Below are 27,144 nucleotides of genomic sequence, written 5' to 3'. Positions count from 1 at the left end.
AAAACAGATTATGAAAAGGTTGAGACTGTCCCCATCAAGCACAAAAAATAGATGATATGTGATTGGTCAATAATCGTGTCATCGAGATACGTTTTCAATATCCGCCGATGTACTCTGAATGTAAATAGCGGATATACGCGATGTTAAGCACATGTAAAATACTAACTCCGTAACAACTTCTTATTGTTTAATCTCCTGTTTAAATCCCAACATTAATAATATCATATGTTTGAGATTTTTTTTATAAACAACACTATAATTACTATTTATTTCATTGTCTGTGTATTGTCAGCATTAAGTACTGTTCTTTATTTTCCAGAGAATAGGTTTTCAAAAGCATTTATATAAGTGGTTGTTCTGCTAGTACAACATCGATGGATAGGTCACATGACATCTGTCATCAACTATTTTGTCAGGCGCTGAGGTTTATCGGTAAGACAGTCAGTTTTCATAGTTCCATGTAACGTGACAGCTCACGTATCTTGCAGATAGTTATGCACAGTCAAACACTTATCTAAATTCAACAATTACACAGTTTTGTTCTCGGGCATCGATACGTTACTGGTAGTCTTTTCGCACCCGGGAAATTTCCCCCAAATGAGGTCAAACCGTTCAAACAGCTGATTTGCCCAGAATTCAGTGAACGATAACCCGATGTTACGATGTTTATTGGATGCCTGTATATACTTTTATACTGTTAATACGTCATGGTAAGCTGCACTATTGTCACACGATTAGACCGTTGCTGAATAATGACAGAATTCCTTCCGTGAGATAGACGAATTTTTTTAGGCTAGTCAAAACTCGGTGCTCGGTGGATTAGGAAGAGACAATGGGTTGGGGTCGTTTCATCGTCAGTGGCTATTATACGAATTAATGTCAATAAATCATTTGTAACTACTGATTATATAAGTAGTGATACTTTGATACATCGAAAATTGACTTAATGTCCCAGCTTGGTTGTTTACCAGTCAGATACATACAGGTATACATGATTATACATGATACATGGTGTATAGCTTGATTTATCACTTAAATTGTTCCTTTAAATATGCAATTTGGGAGCCGCAATTTGGCATGGGGAAATTTCCACAAAAACATTCTTCACATACTATAAAAAAGAAAACTTAATTGCATGCAGATGATCAGAATACTGTCTACACTTTCATCCTGCAGGGGTAGATACATGAAGAAACAAAAATTGAGCATGTTGAGATGGTCAGCAATTTATTCATGGTATAGGCTTGCTAAAATCAATCTCTTGTTCTCCTGACCTGTCTCCCACTTATATTTGGCCCTGCCCATAATTTCTATATATCTCTTTTCTTTCAAACACTCTTTGTTTACAAATGGTTTATGTATGTTATGGGCATTTAGAAGTTAGATTTACATATGACAAGGAATATTATGGACAGCATCTATTATATTGTATCTACAGAATGTTTCAGGGCAACTTCTTGCCCCTTCTCAGGTCAGGGATAAGCACGGGTTATGGAGAAAATGGCCCTATGCAAACATGGCCCAAGAAAATTTGGAGCAAATGGGCCCAAATTTGAGTGAAAATGGTCTGGGTCCAGTTTTGCATGGGGACATTTTCTCTGCACCTGATAAGCACATACATGTATAATACATCAATCAAAGTACAACAACCCAAACAGTAATGTTACCCCGATCAGCATGTGACATCATGAAATTTATTATTTCAGTAGTACTCAACTACTCATTTCCGAGATGAGGAAATTGCATCTGTAATGTTTGGTTGGGTTGTATACTCCTCCATTGGTGTATGCTGTTATCCTGACCTGCTGACTACCATGACTATTACAGTCTTTAAATTTTCACCTAGCAGATGAGTCGAACCCTGTCCTGTAGCTACTTAGTTTCCATCTACTCTTGTCATGCTTACTTCATGGAATTCTTGCTGCCTCATGCACTACAAGAAAACATATACTTCTCAAAAGAAGTTAAGAACCATCTGATTCTTTCATAGTTCAATAATTAATTTGACATGCCATGACAGATTGACTGAAGTAATATGAAAGAAATCTTTTCAGTAGTAATAGTAGTATATACCGTATCATTTTTAGACACAGATGCATTGATGTGAAAATCATTCACAGTGATTGTGTACGCAATGTTCCCTAAAATAACATGAATGACAACCCTTTAATATCCAATTCTTAAGTTTTTCATTACATTAACATGATATACAATGACAAATAATTAAATTCCTACCGATTTGTACTACAGAAACTGACCATACTTCCTTTCTTTCTTTATCAGGTTTACAGTATCAGTATGTCAGTGTACTCTTGTGGCTGCTTGAATGTTAAGATCCATACAAGGGACATCCACCCACTTGACAGTAAGTGAACTGTAGCATTACATCACTGTTCATCATGATCATGTACAGGGGGCACGGGTGGCCCAGTCGTCTAAGGCGCCACTGTGCAGAGTTTCGTCTCTTGGGCATGCCAGGAACCTATGATTCGCCCAGATTATGTTTCTAGGTTTGTGAGCACCATACCCGTGCTCGTGGGTTTCACCGAAGTGGTAAACGTCTGTGACCTGCATCACTTGAGGCATTCCTCCCACATTAAGCTGAAACGCCCTGATACAACTGTAATACTGTTAAAGGCGGCGTTAAACCCAACTCACTCACTCATTCATGATCATGTACAGTAAGATCATGTTCAATGTTCATGATAACCTTTCTGTCCTCTTTCAATGTATATGATCTCATGATGTTTCTCAGCTTTTGAAAGGTAAAGGGATGCTGGAATAACCGCTGATCACCTTTCACTGAGACTTGTTGATGTTGACAACATATTTTGTCCATTGACACATTTATGTTGCACGATTTCTTTGAATTGTTTTACCACACTATTTTTTACATGTATTAAGCATGTTATTGTTAAGGTATGTTTTTCATAATTATTTAACTATCCACATTATGAAAGCTTAAGTAAACTATTCAAGGCTCCTCTTATTTTTCTCACTAGAATGTTTTATTTAGCTGTTGAACATGTTGAGTTCAGTGTTCAACATTAACATGGTTAAACATGTTAAACTGATACCCTTATTAAGGAAAGCGGAGCTGGATCCCCCTAATTTTTAACACTGAGCATCATGTTGCCATGATTGCTGCAAGAAGTAAGAGAATATCTATTGATCTAAACACCTACTGAAGAATCATAACTCATACCACACAGCATGCTCAAACAGTTGCTGTGATAAGTAGGGCTGGTTAAAAAGATTGATAATCTCAATTATCTTTAGTGGGAAGAAAAATTAACAATTATCGATATGAAATTGTCATTGATAATAACGTACATAAATTATTGTGATGAAATATAGTTCAGATTTAACGAAACAGACTTGCTATTGCAGAGGTCAAAGTAAGCTTTTGGTGTTGTGGGTATTTTAACCATGCATTTTAAAATCATTGGGTAGCAGTTATTCTATCTGGGTATTCAAATTTCTGTTACCCACTAGTTTTTACACATGTGGGTATTTAAGTTAAATATTTAAAAACACTATTCATCTAGTCCCTGCAAACTGGTGTCGTGTGGGTTCGAGAGCTTTATACTAAAAAATTCCACGATACTTCCACAAGAAAGTGTGATGGCAAATGATCATGATGTAACTGTCATCGTGAAGTTTGGCAAGGTTGACGGAATGCCTGTTTATAATTTCAAATTAAGTTGCTGATTTGCTAATCGAATACGCAGGGTTACTTCACAATATTTTGATGATACGCATAAGTTTTATTTTTGTAGCGTATCTGTAATGTTCGTTGCGTATTTGATACGCTTGTATTTTTATTTTACTGCATATTTCTGCATTTCTGATGTGTATTTTACGCAGATACACAGCTTATCTGGAGCTCTGCTGTTGTCAATCCTGACAATTGTCGAAGATGGAAAGCAACTGTTTTTGTTATATCCCAAATGTCTACAAAGTAATATATGCATAAATGTGTCACTGCTCACCAGTAGCGTGAAATATGTTGATTTCTTTCAGGATTTTCATGCATATTTGCTTGAAGTTACTTCTCCAATATTTATTGATAATTAATCGATATGTAGTTAGTGATTATCGATCTCTCATGCTCTAAGTGATTATCGATCTCTATGATCCATATCAGTAGTCAGTCCTTATGATAAGTATAGAAAGCCTCTGAATTAAAAACATGAGCTACCTTGCTATTTTGAAACCATGGTTACCTAGTATCATATGTTTCAGATATTGGTGATGATGGTTCACAACCATTCCTTGGTCGGAGAGTTGCAGAGGCAATGCTGGATGACAAAGGCATTGTCATAGTAAGGATCCAACATCAGACATGTTTGGTTTATCAGCTCTTCTTAAGAATTGACTTCAATATTTTTGGCTTTTATGGAGATATACATGTGATGCCAAATGTTCACACTGTAAGGCAAAGGGTAGTCTGTTAGCATGGTTAGTGGGTGTGGCCTATATTTACTATTTTGTTGTTTGGGGAAGCACAAATGCACAAGGAATTGCTTCATTAGCCAATAAAATGCCACAGAATCACTTGCATTTGTTAATGTTATGTCAAACACTCCAAAGCAGTTATCATTGTTTATCTTCTGATCATGTAAATGTATCACAGTGTATGGTGGCCGAGAGAAGGCAAGTTTTCAGTCAGATAGTGAGCAGAGTATAAAGTGATTATTGATGATCAACATGATACATTTTGATTAGAATGTGTTCCAAAGAATCCGGATACATTTTTCATTGTGTGGATTTGGTGGAATCCAAATATATTTCTTTTCCAAATTGTGTAAATTGAACAATTTTGTGGGATTGAATGAAGGCCATTTCATTTTTTAGCTTTTTAGCTGGTCACTGATTCATGCATTTGCTCTCATTTGATGGTAAAATGTTCATTTCAATGCCACAATGAGGCGAGTCTAGTGTTGTTAAAAAGTTTGGAAATATTGTGTGCAGATTGGCTTTTATCAAGTTTAAAATTGACCTTTTACAATGCAGTATTAGTTGGTTTCATTACAAATTTAGTGCACTTGAAAACAACTGCATTTGTGCTGCTTCTGAACATTTTTAGATGTAAATATTTAACCTAGTTTCAGTCATTGCAGTAAGTCAGTAGCCAAACATTGTTGGATCTGATTCATATTAACTAGCATGGCCTTTTGAGGACAGTATCACCTTGAGGTAGTTGGTTATAGTACCATTCTTTATAATGCCCGTAATGTTACATTTGATTATCACTATAGAATGTATAGGTCATGTGTTCCTCAATGTTAATGTAAGAAAGAATACCAAACTGGAGCTTTAACCATGTAAACTAATTGGCTGTCCATGTGACTTAGGAGCAGTCCTACCTGCTGCACCGACAGAGCACCAGCTCAGGATGGGTGCAGTATCAGTGCGTCAACTGCAACTGGCGCACCCATGCAATTCGTACGTCGGACACCCGTTCCGTGCTCATCAACCTCCAGTTGGAGTCAGACCCATCAGTCCTCCTCCGCCTCACCCGGTCCCCAGACTTCTCCCTCGTCTACCACATCGTCATGCAGAATCACAACTTCCAGGACGTTCCCATGCCAGGTGATTATGAATAGTTGACTAGATATTCATGCCATTGTATATACAGTTGTTAAAACAACCCAGCTATAACATGTATGTTGCCTTGGTTACAGGTGGGTCTGTGAATGAGTTTTCAGCATTATGATGTAAAACAGATCAATGGTGTACAGTATGTAGGTGTTATAACACTCCCAACTATAACATTATGTTGTATGTCTCTAACATCCTGATGCTGCAGATCAAAACTATAGTAGTTATAGAAACCCTACTATAATGTGTATGTTGCCTTGGTTACAGATGGGTCTGTGTTCAGGTCATAACATCATGATGCTGCAGATCAAAACTATAGTTATAGAAACCCTACTATAATGTGTATGTTGCCTTGGTTACAGATGGGTCTGTGTTCAGGTCACAACATGATGCTGCAGATCAAAACAATAGTAGTTATAGAAACCCTACTATAATGTGTATGTTGCCTTGGTTACAGATGGGTCTGTGTTCAGGTCTCGAACATCATGAGGCTACAGATCAAAACTATAGTTGTTATAGAAACCCTACTATAATGTGTATGTTGCCTTGGTTACAGATGGGTCTGTGTTCAGGTCATAACATCATGAGGCTACAGATCAAAACTATAGTTGTTATAGAGCCCCTGCTATAACATGTAAGTTGCGTTGGTTACAGATGGGTCTGTGTACGAGTCTCTGGCATCAGGGGTCTCAACTGTGGAAGATCAGGCGGACATTTTTGTTGAGCAAGAACAGTCTGCCATGGAGGAACGCATCAGGTAACGATACTACCAGTATTTCTGCAGCCTAATGAAGCGTGTGCTTTGTTTGTTGTTTAACTCCACACCTAGCAACATTCCAGCTATATGACGTCAGTCTGTAAATAATCTAGTCTGGTCCAGTGATCATCATTAAGTCCTCCATGCATTTTGGACACGATGACATGCATGAACCAAGTAATCGAGATTGATCCCCCGATCCCATTGGTTGCCTCTTATGACAAGCATAGTCGCCTCTTATGACAAGCATAGTCGCCTTTTACCGCAAGCACGGGTTGCTGAGACCTATTCTACCCCGGAACTTCAAGGGTCGAGGAGCAAGCAAGATATAGTGGTACAGTTATCAGTGAGAATCTGTGTTGCCTCCGTTCCAGAACACTAATTGGATGCAAAACTTTATGCAGTACAAGTGGCAGCAGTTTTTTTCACACCTGTATCCTGCGCCTGCGCCTGCGCCTGCGCCTATGCGGCATGCATATGTACCAGATGCGGCAGCCATGGCACAAGTGTTAGCGCCTAGACCTTGTGCGTTCTGGTTCAGCGCTTACATCGCTGGGCAGCGGGTCATCAAAGCCTTCTTATAAAGGGGACTATTCTACCGGAGCAGAAGCTGATCGCCGTCTAGGGGAGAATGGCGATTCCTCTGTGGAATAAGTACCCGATTGGGTAGCAACATCTACTTTTAAAATCCAACATAGGAATCCAACAAGTTCTGTCCCCCTGCTTGGGACTTGAATGTGGTACTTTGAGGTTGGCGAGGACCCCCCCCTTTGAGCCCCTCTATACATCCTCATTTTATGACCTTACCCAGAAAACAATATTTCTCTTGGCATTAGCCAAGCGAGCTACATGCAGTCGACATCACCCAGGTCCGTTTTTAGCATGGTATGCACAGAGCGGTACATCTCTGGTTGTGCTGGGATTTTATAGCAAAAACTCAATTACAAGGCCAACCCGATCGTTCCTGCACGATCCCACCCTTATCAAAGAGTAGAAGATGAGGGTGCCCACTGCAAGCACTTTGAGTTTTCATCTGCCGTGGCTCGAGGAAATGGTTATTTATACCAGCCCTAATACCCACAACTCCTACGTCCATGGCCGAAGTCAGTAGCAACACCATATCTCTATGGTTATGCGCACTCATCCTTCAGGTTTGTGACATCGCCAAATTTGATACCCCAAGAGCGAATAATCCTCATGAGATAAGGGCGTTAGCCTCGACCATGGCGTTACATAGTAACTGCTCTATTAAAATAATCATGGAAGGATGTTTTTGGAGGTCTGACACAGTTTTGCTAGTCATTATTTTCGCGATGTGACTCTCGAGGATGTCGAAGGTGTGCAAAGTTTTGACCCTCTGGTAGTAGCCCAGCAGGTAACAAACCCTCATCACAAATAATGAACTTGTCCAATACGGAACCAGTCTACTTCCCACAAAAGTCACTGAGATTCGGCCAGTGGAAGAAAGTGAGCCATGCTTTTCTACCAGGCATTGGCTTGATGACTTAGTTGGTAAAGAATTAGCTGTTAAGCTGGTATTTCTTTATAACTAAATATGTATCGGGATCTACCCTTTAATTCCTACATTTCTTCTATAAGAAGATTGAACTACCCTAACGATATGGCGTTTTTTCTGAGCTTTTTCCACCTCACAGATTATTGACCAACATGTGTCATTGTTTTGGGGTGTGAATTATTGAGGTTTTGGACTTTCTGAAGGTTACCACCTCCAAACCGTCCGATACCGATGAATTAGGAGTAATGCAGGATAAGTAAAACATTTTAGTTAAATCTAAATATTTTTAACATTTGTATACTTATCCTGCATTACTACGTTTAAGGACCCACCTGTCGCAGAGTTGCCTCCCCACTTTGGCTTCAGAAACCTCAAAAGTATGTTTTTTAAGCTCTGGCGACAGGCAGTGATGTGAGGAAGGTGATGAGTCATCAAGGTCACATTGACAGCGGTGGTGGTCAGTGCAAAAAGGCAGGAGTGTCCCCTGCTGTGATATAGCTGGAATATTGCTAAAAGTGATGTGAAACACAGTCACTCTTGCATTGAAGCCCCTGTAGCTGTTCCAAATGCTTGTTTCAGGAACTTTGAGCATGAGCAGAGGACGTTGTTTGGGCAGCTCCAGGCGAGGTGCGAGAAGGAGAAAGCACAGATGTTGCAGTAAGTACAGGTAGATGATGACGGCATTAGACAGTAAGGGGTTGTTGTTATAACCCTCACGTTAAAGGGTTTTATGTGTCCCTTGATTCACATTTTACAGAGAAAACCTATGGCGTGTAAAAGATTAAACACTGCACTGTGTTACTTGCTGTAGATCTGATTTATTTCATCATAAATTATATACCAATTTGTTACCCTCATTACAAAACCTGTGTTCAACAATTGGAAATGAAAAGCCATGTCGCTATAGCACCGATGCACAGCACAGCATGCTCAATAAGTGCAAACCAAACCATAGGTACCAATTCATGAGGAGGCTAAAAATAATAATATTTTTGGTTCTCAGGAACCACCCGCATCATCAGAACATCTGCAGCACGTTTTGTTTTTATTTCCATTTAAAGAATAAAAAAAATCCTAATACTTTAAAACATTGCGATCCAATTCGGCACCCAGTTACCTCCCTTTACATGTGCACTGCTCACTCTGCATCTTGTGTTGTGGTTATGGCGGCAATAGGAGTTTGTATGCTTGTTTATGTAGGGAGACCCTTTCCAAGGTTGTTGGTACACTGTTTATTCGGTTACATGCTAGTTTGAACAAGCCAAAAAAACAAAAACACCGCCCACCCTCACTATATCTTCAGATGTCATTGCCTGAGAACCAATTCTTTAATTTATTAAGCATGAGACAACCTGACCTGGTCTGAATGTATGTCTTGCTTGTATGTATGAATGTTTATGTGTTCATGGAAAAATGGACAGTATATGTTAATTATCGTGTACAAGGGAATTTGTGGAATTGTCTGATGTATAGTTTTCCCAAGAATTTTTGGCATGAAGACTTCACAATTATGCAACCCCACATTGTAAAGCAGCATCTCTGATTTTAACGTGATCAGTGAATTTGCATTTGGAGAATAGGTCAAAGGTTACATGTCAAGTCGAAAACTAAATTTTTGGAAATAAACACTCAGCACATATTCCCATTGCAAAAATGTATGTTGAAGCCATAATACATCTCACATTGCCTATAATAGTCACAGGGGCCACAGGGGTCTAAGGCCACACAATTTGACTTGGAGAGTTGCGCCCCTAACGCATGCCTGAAACCTATGAATGTGGGTTCAAATTGATTTTCTAGCACCATACCCATCCTCATGCGTTTTACCAAAGCGGGGAAATGTCTAAGACCTGCATCACTTGAAGCTTTTCTCCCTCATTGAACTGGAATCCTGTTCAAAGCGCCGTTAAACATGTTAAACCCAAATCACTTACTACGATAATCATGATAATAGCGCTGTTTATTTTTGGAGTTAAAGTATGACGATTAGTGCTGTTATTTTTGCACTTGAAGTGTTAGAAACAATTGCCTTATGGACAGGATAAATTAGCCTCACCTTTTGAGTATGTGTTTAGTGTAAAATGTTTGTTAATTGGTTGTTTCAAATTTCAGCCTTTTGATGAAGGCTGTCAACGATGTGCCGCAGTCAGACAGGGGAGACAACTCTGGAAAGACTTCAGGTATGATTATGATTAAATACATGTAAAGTAAACTACGATTATCACAAACATGCTTATAACGAACTGACGGATATAACTAACTGTTTCTTGGTCCCGTCCATTTGCTGTATATATGGTGTACATCTGCTTGTAACTAACTATGGTTATAACGAGTGAGAAGTAGTGGTCCCTTTGAGTTTGTTATAACCGTAGTTTACTGTATATAGAAGTTCTTTTTTAAGTGTGTTTTATGAGATAATTTATTTCCTTGCTGGAAATGTCCTAATCATTGACAAATTATGGCATTAGTTTATTTCAGAGATGTGGAAATGATTATTTCATAATTAGAACATCTACTTACTTTGTCTGTCATGTAGACATTAATGTAGACGTTAATCTCTATTTGTTTCAGAAACATCTAGATCCCCCAGATCCACAACCAATCCTGCCAAAGTGAGTGAATAACATTGTCGAACAACTTAGCAACGATTACATACAGATACTTAGGAGAGAAACATCATGTGTTTGCAGGTCCATCCCCGGTTATCCAGGATATATTATCTCCATTCTGTTTTAACACACACCCAGGATCTATTTACCCCCAAAGCTTTGTTGCAGAGGTGACTTCTCATATTTCTTATCATCAACTTTGCACAGAATTCCTCTTGCTCTTAAGGCTTTAACAAAATTACAAAATGACTTTGGAAACTGAAGTGCAGCCAGGCAGTGTTTTTTGTGTGTTTAAACTAGTATGTAACCTAATGTACAGTTGTGTACCTTTAACCTAGGCAAGGGTTAAACGTAAACAAGCATACAACTTCCTATTGCTACCATGACCATAACACGAGATGTGCAGTAAAGCAGGGCACATCTAAAGGGAAGTAACTGTTTGCTATGTTCGATCGCACTGTTTTTAAGTATTAGGATTTTTATATTTTTTTAATAAAGGAAATAAAAATGAAACATGCGGCAGACTTTCTGATGATGCTGGCAGTGCCTGAGAACCAAGACTATTATTTTTTTAAGCCTAATCTACACCGTAAAAGGCGACCATGCCTGTTGTAGGAAGCGACTGACGGGATAAGGTGGTCAGGCTTGCTGACTTGGTTGATGCATGTCATGGTATCCCAATTGCATAAATCTGTGCTCATGATGTCAATCCCTGTATTGTCTGGTCCAGTCCAGATTCAATTATTTACAGACTGCCGTCATAGAGCTAGAATATTACTGAGGGGGGAATAAACAACAAACAAACATCTAGAAATCATTAATAAATCAAAACGCCTCTCCTGAATGTGATCCACATTGAAAATCATGTTAAACATGTTCAAGTCCTCAATGTGTAATCAAATCAGAAAGCAAAGGTCTCTTCTTGAGTGTTAAGACAGGGAGGAAAGCCCTCATTCCTAGTTGTGTTTGAGATGGATCACAACAAAGGACCTGAATACTGGTGATATTTTTACTTATTTCGATCATGACAGAACAGGGTAATTTGATTGAACATTCTTTTTTTTGGAGTCATTCGAAAGGAATCAAAACAAAGCTATGGTGGTGAATGGGTCATTCATCATAATAACATGAAGGTATGATACAATTGGCAGAGGCAAAATGACTAATTTGTTTTGGTCAAGGTAAATTTCATACTACCTGTATTAATCTCCTCAATTGAAATATGTTTTAACGAGAAAATCCAAACAAAACAAACTTTACAGTCTGTGCCAATACACATTTGGTGCCTCACTCTGAGAGTGGGGGTTCAAATCCCAGCTCTTGACTGGTGGCCGCAAAGAATATTTTAGCATGTGTAAGAAAATCCTATTATCCGTCACAATAGCATTTGTATTGTTTTTCATTTTGTTGTACTTTTGCAAAATATTCCATAAACATAAAACAAAGAATTAAATTGGTCTAGCCTGATCATGTTTAAGCATTGAAGTGGCATGCTACATTGCACTGCTCTGCAGGATAAAGCAACTGTACTGAAACAACTAGCAATGCTGTAGTCATGGTAGTGACATGGTTCTTCTCTTCCAGTCTTCAGTTGGAGGGCGCAGTAGTGCCAAGACACGGTGTTATAGCGAATATGATCAGAACCCTGACTCAGAAGGTAGGAGGATGTTGTCATAGTTATTTGTACATTATCAGATATTATGCATTTTTAATTCTTAGACTATATCAAGTTGTCATCACAGTAACAGTCAGATGATTTCTTCTTTCAAATTTGTGGGGTCTGGGGGGATTTGTCATCTTCTGAAGACTCTTGTTTCTCTGATTCCATCTAAAATGGAACCGGGGCGGTCGGGTAGCCTGGACTTTTATAGTCTCTCTGTTGTAGGGTTAATCTTAGCATGCTTCTGTCTAACGGTTTGGGTGTGAATGAACAGCAAATCATTTCCTTTGATACCCATAGGGGGCGGTCGGGTAGCCTAGTGGTTAAAGCGTTCGTGCGTCACGCCGAAGACCCGGGTTCGAATCCCGACATGGGTACAATGTGTGAAGCCCATTTCTGGTGTCCCCCGCCGTGATATTGCTGGAATATTGCTAAAAGCGGCGTAAAACCATATTCACTCTCACTCACTCACTCACTCACTCACTCACTCTAAAATGGAACCCCATGTTTTACAATCCGAGTCCCGGTCTCAAAAACTTGATTTATAAGCAACAATATACAATAACTTTTAGACCATAAATCTCACATATAACCTGTTCGGCTAACGTCTCCCTAATTCACATGCATCAACAGTTATTAAAGACTGCATTTAGACATGAAGAGAATCATGAAATGCCAATCAGTTCAGGGCACATATGCTCCTTGTGTGGTAGTGTGTACTGGTATCTCCTTGTCTCCCCAGCTCTGTTCTACCTGGATGAGTTGGAGCCGGAGCTCGAGGAGCCTTTCTATGAGTCGGATGATGATGTGCCTGGTAAGTGGGGTGTGTTTCTCCCATTATTTAACCTTTAAGTTCATGATGTTTCAATAATGTTGAAAAATGCATTCATATCATCTTATCGTGAAATATCCCGTGAAGATCCTGGGTAGAATAGGTCTTCAGCAACCCATTCTTGCCGTAAAAGGCGACTATGCTTGTTATGAGAGGCGACTAACCATACTCGCTCCCTCCCTCCCTCACTCACATACATACATACATACATACATACATACATACATACATACATACATACATACATACATACATACATACATACATACATACATGTAGAGGCTAAAATCAACTTCAGATAACTTTGACTCCATTCAGCTGCCCCAGTATGCCTGTCTAATCTTGTTGATAAATATCTTCCTCCTTGAACACTTAGATCAGAAAATTTTAAGCTCTAAAACTCCACAAAGCCCATCTCTGGAACTGTCTTCCATTTCATGTCAAGATCTCTGCATCACTGTTCAGAAAATACTTTTGACTATTAAATATGCTGTTGAATGTTTTACATTTTTCATGGACTTTTTCTCTTATTTTCTCAATCTTATTACTGTGCTTAGAGCTTAAGCCTTGTGAGTGGAAAAGAGGCTTTAAAAGTAGGCCTTGTTATTGTTATTATTATTTGCCACCAGGAAAACTCTCTGAGAGCAGCTCGTCACACAATCGGACTCTATCTGGCAGCGGAAAAACTGATCTCTACTCCACATCAGTACCAATCTCTGTCCCCATGTGGCGAGGTCGAAGGTCATCCAGCACGGAGGAGGAAGAGGAGGAAGAGGTGAGGATGATGGGAATAAAGTAATGTTACCATGTTTACTTGTTGGTCGAGAGAAGTCTGAAAGTACATGGTATAACTAAATGTGATGATTTGTGGTGATCAAGAATTTAATTCTAAGTATAGATAATTTTGTGTCTGATAATCATGATAATAGTGTCTGTTGCATTAATCACTGGTTTGTTTGGGCAAACTTGATCATTGACAAGCCAGTTTGAAGCATCAATTATCCCCTCACTCAACTTGTTACCATGGTAACCATCTTTGCTCAGGTGACCCCAGCTGACCCAGACCAGATAGCAGCCAACATGCAAGCACTGGCTCAGAGCATCACCGACACTGGGCGCTACATCTTTGGTGAACGTCCACGTCCTCGTCTGAACACTGGTGATGCCATGACACGCTACGCTGAGCGACCACGACAGAGGCTCAACACAACTGACTCGGTCTCTCGTAGGAAGTGAATCTGGAATGACTGTGCATTGTTTGCTACTTAAGGATTGATGTTGACAATAACAGTGTTGTGTAATCGAAAAGGTGTTACACTAACGGGTTGCGTCAGTGTAGGAACAAGTTACAGTATGCTTCTCTTTCATAGATCTCTGAGACTCTTCAAAAACTAGTAGGGATGCAGTCTCTGTGGACTCATTCCATCCGATCTCTTGGCATACAGAGATTGCGTTGTCCTCGCTAGGCACTCACAAAATATAAGACTCAGTATTTGGTTGTGAGTTATCTCCCTTTTCAGTGTCAACTAAGTATAAAATTATTTCATGAACATATATCATTTATTGCAGTGGAGGGTAGTCATTTTTTTTAAAGATATTGATACAAGCCCTTTGGATGGATAACATAAGTTATCATTTGAGAGGGTGTCCAAATATGATGATAGTACATTTTGTAGGGTTATGTTTTTGAGTTGACTCATGGATCCGTCTCATCATTTATTATGGGAGTGTGTTTTCTGTGAAGACAAATCTTGATCTGTTAGCTTTTGGAATGCAGAACATCATTTGTCATAGCTTCAGTCATGATTTGGGTCATAACTTGGATATGGAGATAAACAGTCACCATAGAAACGGTGAATTGGTGAATACGCCACAGGGATGAAGATTATAGCCACTAGACAGTTCACGTTCATTAAATTGTATCATAAACTAGGAGCATCCATCCATGATATATGTTACAGGATATGAGTATTCTGTATATATGAAAAGGTTGGTGCACACTGGTAGGTTGAAACAGGGCATGGGGGCTTGTTACCATAGTTGCTGTTTGTGTAACTGTATACCCAATGAAAGGCCATGTTGAGGACGATGCTGGCAGTGAGCAAACCTATTCTTGGATTTAGCTCTCAAATTATTCCATCTGAAGAAAAGCCTGAGATAAGGGAAGAAGACCTTTTGTATTGTCTTCGTCAAACATTCATTTATAAAATTTAGTTTCAGGTGTCTTGATATTAATAATGTTTACATTGAATTTGCTATGGCCGTTTTTACCGACTCCAAGTGTCCGTTTCCACCAAATGCAAGTGGCTTTTTTCAGCTGAAGCTGTTTGGACACAGATTTTGGGCTGACACAAATGTCCAACAACTAATCATGATCACACATCAAGATAGATGAGCAGTGTCTCTATGAAAATAGTCACTTCCTGTATGATGCAGATTGCTGTATAGTATTGAACCTAGTGATGTAATGAAGCATTATTGGAGTCAGTGTGAAATCACTATTATCGGTGATTGTCATACTGATTTTAGAACTCATCAAGTGCCAATGTTTGATTGTTCCTGCTGTTTATATACTACTCAAAATTTGCTAAGGAACAAAAGTCATCTGTAGTCAAAGGTGTGATCCTTTGCAAATGTTGAGAAGTATCCATGTACATAGATGTGAGGAATGTGCTATTTGTTATCACTCTTTTAATCGTCAGAAACCAATGAGTATGGGAGTCGCCAACACATTATGTTTGTATATAACTGTTGTGACTTTATCCAGGGTTTAAGATGAGGTCCAGTTTTGTCTTAGACCCATCTGAAAGAGCAAACAAAGTTCTAAATTGTTTGATAATGTGTGATGTGTCCTGCATTTAGTCCATATTGTCCTGCAGCTATTTGAGAATAGTCATTCCGTGACAAATGTGCATGTCTGCTAGACCAGAGGTATACAGAATCTAGTTCCCATCAGCCATTTTAGGGACTGTTGATAGTAAATATATGGGAGCTGCAGTCATCTTAGCACTTCGACTGTCAAAAGTAATTATAATTAATATTTGCGAGGGATACTGGGCTATTTTCAAATTTGTATTGACCAAGTTTATGTGTAATGATGTGTTCCCTTCCCAGAATTCCCTGAAGGGATACGTTGTAATTTTTTTTCTGTGAAAACAAACACACTTTTGTTGCAAATGTAGGGATTGTGTATGCATGGTGCTGAGTTTATTCCGATTCGCTTTATAGACAGTGTATATAAATTAGCATCAATTTTTTAGGCTTGTACAGGGGGGGTCCCCTTATACATGGGGCTGCTTTATCGACAGCGATATATGGTACTTACATTTATCATCGTTATTGACTTCAAATATAGTTGTATGGCAATATAGGATACTATTTGTATGACACCATCTCCAAGCAGCCAATCACTCACATTCAGTTCCTATGTTCAGAATATCCATATCAAATGTTTTGTAGTATAAACGGGAGTTGCAGTCATCTTAGTGCAGATTGCTTTTGTGGAATGGGGCCCAGGATAATGATAATGGATATTTTGACGTGGTGGTTTGACTTGCATGCACCTATAAAATTTCAGTCTAATTGTTTGCTTGCTTTGTCAATATGAAGGTGTGAATGCTTGTTTAATACTTATGCTTTGTAGCTGTCAAGTTTCTATGGATCTGTGATGTTGCTGTGGAGTTTATCCTATTGACAGGTTGAAAAGTTTTCTATTTCTAAAACCGTGAATATCAGTGTATTGCGAATTTGTAACTTGTATTTTGTTGTGATGACGACAACTTTTGCCAAAAGGCAAATAAGTACACAAAGACACGCACAAATGACAATGACTGTCAACTGCCTAAAATTTGTAATTAATACCTTAAACATGCACGATTTCCAAATTGCCCTGGATAAACTTGAATAAGCCATGTTGATATTTTGTATTAATGCTGCAAAACATGTATAATATCGTATAAATACTGGGTTGTTGTTTTACCTTGGTTGCCAGTGATGCACCATCATTTTGAATGGCTTTTGTCATTTGGTGTGAATTTATATGGTGACCTTCACATTGATTTTATTACTTATAATGATGTACGGTCCTTAATGACTTAACTAAAATTGACTTTTTTGCCCTCATGTACAGTGCTATGGCCTATGGCAGATATTTTCCCAAAAGTCGCCAAAGGTATCACATGTGGACAATAGTCATTGCATCAATGATTTGTTACCATGGTTATTACATCGTGTACATCACATCAGCTGCTTGTGCACCTAGGCGATGAAACTATTTGCAGAGTGTAGGGGTGAGCGAGTACGGTTTAACGTCACTTTTAGCAATATTCCAGCAATATCACGGCGGGGGACACCAGAAATGGGCTTCACACCTTGTACCCATGTGGGGAATCAAACCTAGGTCTTCAGTGTGATGGGCGAACGCTTTAACCACTAGGCTGCTCCACCGCCCCATAGAGTGTATGGAGTAGTTTGAGCCCAACCATGATAACAGTTATTGTTACTGGGGTATGAGCTACAATCTCTTTCTGACTTATCCGAATCCATTTGAACTTGGTTGTAGTGCTAAAAACCCTAGCCTCCAGCAATATCTTAATGACCTACGATGAGGTGAGGATTTGTGAACAATATTTTTCCATGAAGTACTGTGTAATCAATGGTGCTTGTTACATCTGTTCCAGTTGGCAAGGTGCTTCGATGGTGTAATGGTCTCATATTATGTTTTGATTGAATGTTTATGAATTGTTTTTGGTTTTCAGTGCTATGTGAAAATAATCTATTTGTTAGCATGTGTAATTAAGAACATACCTTAATATCAACATGACATAACAGAAGAGACAATTTGTAGACATAGGTAGCTTGAGAAATTATTTTCAGAGATTATGATAAGTGTCTTAAATCAAACCTACTGTATGGGGCATTTCATATTTGTTTCTGGTCAGTGGTTCGTGCAGGAGTGAGTGAGTGAGTACGGTTTTACGTTGCTTTCTGCAATGTTCCAGCAATATCACAGCGGGGAACACCAGAAGTGGGCTTCACTCATTGTACCCATGTCGGGAATCAAACCCGGGTCTTTGGCGTGGTGAACGAACAATTTAACCTTCAGGCTACCCGACTGCCCGGGTTTGTGAAGGAGAATTATCAGCAACTGTATGGGAAGTCGTTCATGTTCCAGAGGAACAACATGGAGATGTCTTATGATGTAGATAATACCTGAAGAAGGAGGCATGTATCAAATACACCAGTGAATACAAGTCATTTGACCTGAGATGTATATTTATTATTTTATGGGCAAAGATGTCAAATTACTTTTGTGTGGAGTTATAAAATTAGTGTTGGCTGACAGTGTTTTTCTACACTGTTCAGTTAGTGTCTCATGTAAGGCTAAAAAAAATAGTCTTGGTTCTCAGGCACGGCCTGCGTCATCATAAAGTCTGGCGCATGTTTCGTTTTTATGTCCATTTTCAAAAACAAAATCTATTAAATATTTTGCATCTCGAACACACGACCCCAGCAGTTAAATGATACAATACCCAAGAACATGATTTCCCTTAAATTATTGTGAACAAAATTTGGTTACACACTAGCTTAACAAAATAAAAAACAACAGACCGCCCCCACACTCACAATAATTTCAAAAGCCATTGCCTAAGAACCAGTTCTATTGTTTTTAAGCCTAAGCACAGTCAGTATTGGTATCCTAGTGTATGTGGGCATCAGTTTCATTACCGGTATTTGTTAAAGAATCTAGCTCTCGATTGGTCAGCTACCACTTTGTAAACACCCATGAATATTGGCTTGCTGGCCTATAAGGGTGTCAGGTGTTTGGTAGGACATTATTCACTTGTCATGTCACAATTTACCCTGTTCTCACTTTGACTCGATAGTGGTGAAGATAGATTTAATTGTCACACAGACGAGAGAGGAAACCTGTCCCTAAATTCTTTGTAAGAATTCATATGACAACCAGCCTGAAAAAGTTGTAGACTTGTGAAAACAAATCCAGTTTTAAAACAATCTTCCCCAAGTTTATAATTTGTCAATTTTAGTGAACCCCAAAAGACCCTTCCTTACCTACCTCCTCACCCTTTGAAGGATAAGGATCGCTCTCCTTGAAGAAAAAGGATTGCTCACCCTAGAAAAATAAGGATTGCTCACCCTTTGAAGAATAAGGTTCGCTCATCCTTTGCAGATTGAGGAATCGCTCACCGTTTGAAGAGAAAGGATCGCACATTCTTGAAGACTGAGGATCATGGGGGATCGAATGTTTTTATTCATAAGGGGTACCATGTTGTTTGATTTAAGATGACCATTTGCTGACTTGCTCCTCCATGTCGGAATAATGCTTCACCCTGTTGCCTAAAGCTTGTGTGTCTGAATTATTTCATCACAATTCATCTCCACATGTAGTCTTGACAACCACAATAAGTGGCTTGTGTCACTTGGCTAATGTGTGCTGTGTGCAGTTGTGAAGATATTTACTATTTGATGGTTCTATTTGGTTGAAATGCTTTCAGATTTTAATTAGATTCCTTATCCTGTTTTGTACTTTTCAACACAGACTTGTGGCAATTGCATTATTATCATTGCCAAAATATATTTGTTTGAATTTGGGTGGGTTGATGGATGAGTGGATGGACTGATGGATGTTTTCCCACTCCTGTATTGCAGCAAACATTGGTTGCTCGAAGGTGTAGGGTGGGAAGTCTGTTGCCAGTGTACATTGTTTTTATTATTACTGATTACTGCAATGATCATTATCATCATTATTATTGTCGTGTTTTGTGTCAGTGCATGAACAAATACTGTTGATGATTAATGACAATGGTCTAGGGCATTATGAGATATCATAATATTATACTTATAACACTCCAACCCTATAGGTTCTTTCTGGACAAGATTATGGCTTTTCCTACAATGTAACCGTGGCAAACATTGAGCTAGTGCTGACAAATATGAAATCAGTAATAAATAATTTGGCTTGGTTGAATCTGTTCAAATAATGATATCAATCCAGAATAAGTTATTATAGATACCGCTTATAACCATAGTAACTGAATACATGCTGACTGTGGAACAAGAATGGTACACTTTAGAATATATTTCTCTCTCTGAAAGTTACTGCAATCTCATCCTTGATGTAATTATTTTGGATCTTGATATTATAAGTGATATTATACAAGAAGTGCCTGCTTAAAGTTATGTTTCATAAAGTTTATCTTGACAAGTTTTATAATTAAACTAGAATAATTTTTTGATTTGAAGTTTACACAATATAGGACGAGAGGTCAGTCACATGGCCACGAAATTGACGTTCATAAATGTGTGAATGACATAATTTGATGTTCATACGTTTCTTAGGAGTTCTTGAAATGACGTGAACACTCACGACTACTTCCACATTCGTGGGGAAACTTTCTGTCTGATCATTTAGACCCTTTAATCTTAACTCTTTAATATACAAGTTTACCTGGTTAAAATAGTTAACAAGCGTTTGCCGAAGTTATCTGGGATGTATTGATGTAGTATTTCCAGTGCTAAGTGAAACATGGAGATTTAGGTGTAGACCAGATTGTCCAGAGAGTTCCTATTCCAAGTGTGGCATTTATTGTACTCTTCAATATACTGTTCTGTATATATTTGTGTGACTTATAGCAAACCAAAATTGTTGTGCCATAGACACATGCTTCCATCCAAAGTCTGACAATACTGCACCACATATTGTCAATAGTATGTTGTCATCTAGTGAGAATTCTAGCATTGTCCCTGTTGAGACCACCCTTTCAAGATAAGGCTATTACAAAGGTAAAGGGCTTCCATGCTAGATGCGCCTTGTACAGACTCATCTTCCTCTCTGCAGAATGGTTTAACTTCATTAGGCAGTGGTCCATTGTGATTGAGGTTCACTTAAACAACAGTGATAAACATAATACAGTGATCCCTCGATATACTGCTGTCATCAGGGTCCAAGAAACCGACCCCGCGTTCTAGGAAAGAGCGTTGTACAGATATTCCTTGTTGAGGTTCACATTACGTAATGATGGTAGTGAATGGAACAGTGGCACAATTATTTCACAGTGACATGGGACATTTAGATCTATGTGACACTGATCGTGGACGATGATTCAAAATGCATGCGTAAAAAAATAAAAATACTATGTGTAAATTAAGCCAAGGTTTATCCTGCAGTGCATCCGGAGTAGCGGTACATCGAGGAGCGTTAAGTCGAGGGATCACTGTATCAAACTGGCTTTGTATGCCTTAGACAGTATCTAGTTGATTGGGTATTGGGACGCCAGTATTGCCATTATTGATATTTTTTTCTTATTCTAATTATATTCACAACACTTTTCATTTATATTTCGAAAACCAAAATATTATTCAACTTAACTTTCTATTTTCAGTTAAGGCTGTTTCTTTCACATATTTCATCTGTACCAGTGAAAGTCTGAAAGTTAATATCACCTCTTATGATTGTATTTTCCTGAATTTGAGCAGGTGTGTTTTTGCAATGTTGTTTACAGAGTAAATGTTGATTGGCTGATGTGCACAGTTTTATGAGAAGGGCTAGCACTAATGGCCGTGTTAGTCTTTATTATATACTGCTAAAATGAAGTTAGGACCATCCAATTCTTTCCTATAACTACAGTCAACTGTAGTAACATGAAAGAATTGAGTTGTCCTTACCTTTTTTTAGTTGTATACAAGATAACCATAATGTGCTATGAATCCAATCTCATTAAAAGCAGACCTGTTAATCCGATTTGATACCTCTCCCAGATGGAAGTAGTAAATCAGAATAGAAGGCCTTATTTTAATGAGATTACTATGTATTGTGATAAAGCTGCACCACATACATACACACTATCAAATTGCTGTTTTCAACTGTTACATTTTCCCACCATTTTTCTACACAGTCCAAAACCTCTTGTTGATTTCAATGATAATCTCAGTTATTTGGTAACATTCCTCAAGAATACAATGATTAATAATTCACACTGACTTGCCTGCAGTGATTGTTTACAAAGACCAGTTGACAATGCAGTCAGTTCATTAAAGGCTGCAGTTGAATATTTTGGATGTATTATGTTTAAATACATATTTCTGAATGACCATGTTATACAACTAGTTGACCTATTAGATCAATATGAATATTATGAAATGTAATTTAGAATACATTTAAAAAATTAAGAATTGCAGGTAAGTGACATAAGGTTTTCATTTTATCACTTACCTTTACTTACGGATCTGCCAACCAAACTTTCACGATTATGGATTTACATTTAAAAGATTTATCCAGTAAACCAATTAAATATAGATAAAGAGACCTTTGACCTTACAAATGATTGAATAATGATGTCAGTATTCTTTCAAGATTAAATGTAGCTGCAGTATGTTTGCTTATCCGGCTTATTATGGAATTTGCATTAAGGGATATTTTAGTGTCATCAGCAAGAGAAGTGATTATCATCCTCTAGTCGTTGCTGCTCAGAAGAAAGGATGTAACATATCACAGCATCTAGCATGATGGTTTCCTAACAACTGTTTCTACAGAACTTGTTGTGAGAGACTCCAGTCGTGAACTAGATAAGACCATGTTTTCTATTTGATACACCAGACTGCCATTACTTGTCAAACAGGCTTCCATGTTTAGGAGATGCTGTTCTTTTTCACTTTGTATCACAATAGGATGTTGGACAACACTGAATAAACATATGACTTTTATTGATTGGTCTATTATTTACGGGGGCTTCTTGTATATTCAAATGCAAAGGTAACTGTGATCATAATAGTAAAAAAATTGATCAAATTTCTAACTGTACACAACAAACCACTAAATTTGTCAAGACAGACCAGGGATGGTGGCTTGAAGCCCTTTTAAGAAATATGTATGAGTAGAGGAAATATATTCCTCTTATCCTTATTTCACACTGCTGTGGAATGAAAATAATTTGTGAAAAAACAAAAACCGAAAATTAACTAGAAATCTTTAGCAAGCATTAATGTTCCATCTTCAAGCCAGTTAAGCACCCACACTCTATAAATATTCAAAGCGTTTATAAAATATTGGAAATAAGAACATGATCACAGTTACAAACTTTTGTTTGCCTTTATGTGCTACACATGAAAAACAGGAATGTAGAGCTGTGTGGATCCTGGTGCCATGGCAGGAAATCCCATCATGCAAAAGTCTTAAGGAATTTGTAGCTGTGCACAAATAAACGTTTCTTACCCATGTTGCAACATGGGTCAATAAAAAATACATGTATTTGTATACAGCTACGAATTCCTGTACATAATTTCACAGAGTAATATCACATCAATCTCATTAAAATCAGATCTTAGTTCTCGCTACTGCTAAACCTAACACAAAGGCAGTCGAGCACTACTTCGCAGTTGCATTGTAGAAAGGGGCATCACAACTCGTTTGCATCTCATAGGCAAGCTAGAATCTTCTCATCGGGAGGTTGGCCATCATACCAAAGACGTGAAAAGATGGTATTACTTGTTACCCTGCCTGGCGCTCGGCATTAAGGGGCTCAAAGAAGGACTTGTCGGCTCGGAGTCTTGAGTGGGATATTATTCATGACCTACAGAATGGTATCATCTCTGGTTACAATTTCCGATTATCTATTATTATTATCATTATTATGATTGATGTATCGGCATAATAACCGTGCTCGTGGGTTTTACCATCGTGGTAAACGTCTTCTAAAATCATTTTAGCTATCTTCCCACATAATGTTGACATGCCCTGCTAAAACTGAAATACTGATCAAAGTGACCAGTGAAGATTCGAGCTGGAATAGGTCTTTAGCAACCCATGCTTGCCGTAAAAGGTGACTATGCTTGTTGTAAAAGGGGACTCACGGGATCGGGTGGTCAGGCTCGCTGACTTGGTTGATGCATGTCATGATCCCAATTGCGTGGATCGATGCTCATGATATTAATCACTCGATTATTTACAGACCGCCGCCATATAGCTGGAATATTGCTGAGTGCGGCGTTAAACAACCAACTGATAAAAGTGGCGTTAACCAAACTCATAGTAAAGGGGAGTCATTGTCCTTGGGGTGAAAATTCATGTTTTTTCTGATTTGAGCTGAATATGTAGGGTGATGTCTGTGAATGTGACTTTGGTGAGGTGAGGTGAAATGGGGTTTAACGTCGCGTCCAAGATTATTGCACTTATATAGCGACGTGCATGTACGTGTGTGTGTTTGTGTGGCTGCTTGTACTAATCCGGACTGATGCCGATTTATAGTGCTAGCACACTGAAATACCATGCCGCAGTTGAACATGAATACCCCACTCAGACACAGTATACTGACTCCGAGCCGACCAGTCCTTGTTTTAGCCCCTTAATGCCGAGCGCCAGACAGGGTACCAACAAGTACCATCTTTTAACGTCTTTTGGTATGACGCGGTCGGGGATCGAACCCCGGACGTTCCGATCTCCGGGCGGACGCTCTACCACTAGAACACGGAGGCGGTCCCGAATGTGACTTAGAGCCGACGTTGCTTTAATCACTCATGTCCGACCAATCAGTTGGTGGCTCCCGAGAAGTATTGCGCAGCCTGTCCTTCCGCAGCAGTAAGTCAGCACTGCCGGCCAACACAAACCGTGCAGCACGTGTCACTCACCGGCAAACAGATCCTTGTTATAATATGAACCGTCTCGAACCAGCAAATAACATCATCGGTTGGCCAGCAATACTCTGGATCAAAACAAACTCAACATTTTTGTTATCACCGACGGAACCGGCGACAACAGCCTTCCAGCCAAGAACCTGCCTCGACCCCTTTGCATAGTCGTTTGCTTATACTGTGCCGACAGCAAAGTCCTTTCCTTCAGTGGTCATCTTTTTCCTTCACTTAATGTCACAACAAATGCTCCTTCTGAAAGAGCAGGTATCCTCTGATATTTCACCATCATGCAAACGGCATACATTCCTAAATGTAATCGTCAGTTAGCCTATATATCCGACTGTTAGTTCACAGACTGCCACTTACGTTTCCGAAATACATTTAAGAAAAAGCAGGAAAAATCAAGATGAAGACTTTGTCCTTTCTGACTGAAAAATGACGACTTAATCTTTGTTAGTGGTATTTATTTAACACGACTTTAGAGAGTATTTGTCACCGGACAACTAACAGGCGACGTGGTGGTGAATTACCACATATCCCAGTGTTTGGCCCAATGCTGTATGCCGCTAATTGCTGCCTGTTTGGCCTTCGAAGTGAGCTGAACTTGACCATACAAGACTAACTCAGATTGTCATTTGGAGATTGATTCGGAACATGTCACGCCGTGTAAACGAATGTTTGACCAATCGTGGTCGCATGACCCATTACTAATCAATTCACCTCAAACATTCCTTTATTCACTACTCACCTATGTCACCTGTCTTGGTTGTTTGCACCCTTCCAGTACAACGCCAACATGTTCTGTTGATTGTCATGTTAACCCGTGAAGATCCGGGGTAGAATAGGTTTTCAGCAACCCATGTTTGCCGTAAAAGGCGACTGCGCTTGTCGTATGATGCGACTAACGGGAACGGGTGGTCTGGCTCGCTGACTTGGTTGATGCCTTGTCTCTTACTCAGATGTATTATTCGTGAAAATGTTATGCCACCCTCGTTCAATGTATAAATCGTTCAATCGCTTAAATGTAAATGAAGTAATTCGTTCAATACGTTTTTATGGACATACCTTTTTCTATCCCCAAAGAACGAATTGAGTTTTCTTATTTCAACATATCTTTCAGGTTTGAATGAAAATTGTTTTTATCTAAAAAAATATGTTACTATGAGCAATATCTTTTTTTACACTTTCTGTCGTAAAGATGATGGTGTCGAATTTCAATGTACACATTGCTCAAGTTTACTGGTAACGTGACCTTCAAATTACACAGAATTGATACATATCGTTACAGTATACCGTAAAGTACATATTTTAAGTCAACAGTAATTGTGCTAATTTTACCTGCATGTATGTCATGCAAATTGCTGTCATTTTTAATGTAATCCGTTCTACACGGAGGGTGAGACTCAAATCTGTCGTTCAGCGATTCAATACTGTGATTATGCACATCACAATCCCCAATGTCCGATTTCATTGGATCGAGTGAATCGTTGACACATCAATACTAGGTTCTAAGTTCATGTACATCTCGAGGTTTACAGAATTCTCACCTGCTTTTCGGAATTAATTTCACATGCCCCGGTTCAGTTGTCAAATAAGCATTCGTCTGCTTCCATTCATGCGCACACAAAACTCGTGCAACGGAAGTGAGCCCCGATTGGTTTAACTCATCACCACGTGACAATGCAGGCGAACACCTGCGGGAAATATACACGCTTCAAACTTCATCTATTTGTGAATGAAGTCCCGAGCGTGCAGAGAGACTGTAGCCGTAGAATAGCCTAGTGGTTATCAGGTTGGTTCGTCTCGCTGAAGGCCCGGGTTCAATTCCCCCGTATAATGCAATTAGTACAATGCGTAAAGCCATATTTGGTGTTCCCACGTTGTGATAATAATGTTAAAAGTGGCGATATACCCAACTAACTCACATTTTCTTGTCCAGTAACTAGGACATAATAATCGCTGCATGGGAAGTGCTGAATAATTGTTTTCGCCCCCATACACTGAATCCGTTATCGAAGCATACACAAATCTTTCTTATCTAACCATATTAGGCAAAGAACTTGATAATTTGTTTTGGTTTTCCATTGATTATTAACGAAATATACTCTTTAAAAATAGTTAGGGATACTCGGAAATAACTTAAGGAGATATTAGTTTCTGGTCATAGTTATATGATACGAATGAATGATGGGAACACGTCACATCCGGTAGTAAAGTATGACAGTGTAAGACGGTCGACGATTTGAGGAAGTCTGGCCTACTCCTCTTGCGGCGCCTGGTCCAAAAAATATGGATGCCCTGATACTTGGTATATTTATCAAGCCTAAGATAGTATCATCGTCATTATTCGACGATAATGACGATCTATCACATGACCTTACATCACTCCACATATCTAAAGGGCATATACTTTATGATATCAACAGATATTTATATCCAAGATGTAAGGCAGTATAGTCACCGACCTACCGACACCTTTATTGAACCATCTGACCACGTTTTTGCACGTCATCAACTATA

The 27,144-nt window shown here is 38.8% G+C and overlaps 1 protein-coding gene across 1 annotated transcript; it reads left to right on the top strand.

The window, feature by feature from the left end:
* The first annotated feature begins 384 nt into the window (after window positions 1-384).
* On the top strand, window positions 385-22,697 carry LOC139462434 (uncharacterized). Its single transcript, XM_071244143.1, has 12 exons — window positions 385-432; window positions 2,284-2,365; window positions 4,246-4,325; window positions 5,358-5,595; window positions 6,259-6,361; window positions 8,457-8,534; window positions 9,990-10,057; window positions 10,449-10,489; window positions 12,071-12,143; window positions 12,889-12,960; window positions 13,608-13,753; window positions 14,023-22,697. The coding sequence occupies exons 2-12, from the start codon at window positions 2,299-2,301 to the stop codon at window positions 14,212-14,214; spliced, it is 1,158 nt and encodes a 385-aa protein (XP_071100244.1). The 5' UTR covers window positions 385-432; window positions 2,284-2,298; the 3' UTR covers window positions 14,215-22,697.
* Window positions 22,698-27,144: the final 4,447 nt, after the last annotated feature.

The sequence above is a fragment of the Haliotis cracherodii genome, unplaced genomic scaffold (assembly GCF_022045235.1).
Source record: "Haliotis cracherodii isolate W230 unplaced genomic scaffold, xgHalCrac1.p SCAF_15, whole genome shotgun sequence".
Classification (NCBI taxonomy): Eukaryota; Metazoa; Mollusca; class Gastropoda; order Lepetellida; family Haliotidae; genus Haliotis; species Haliotis cracherodii.
The sequence above is the reverse complement of the archived record's forward strand: the minus strand, read 5'-3'. Positions and strand labels throughout refer to the sequence as shown.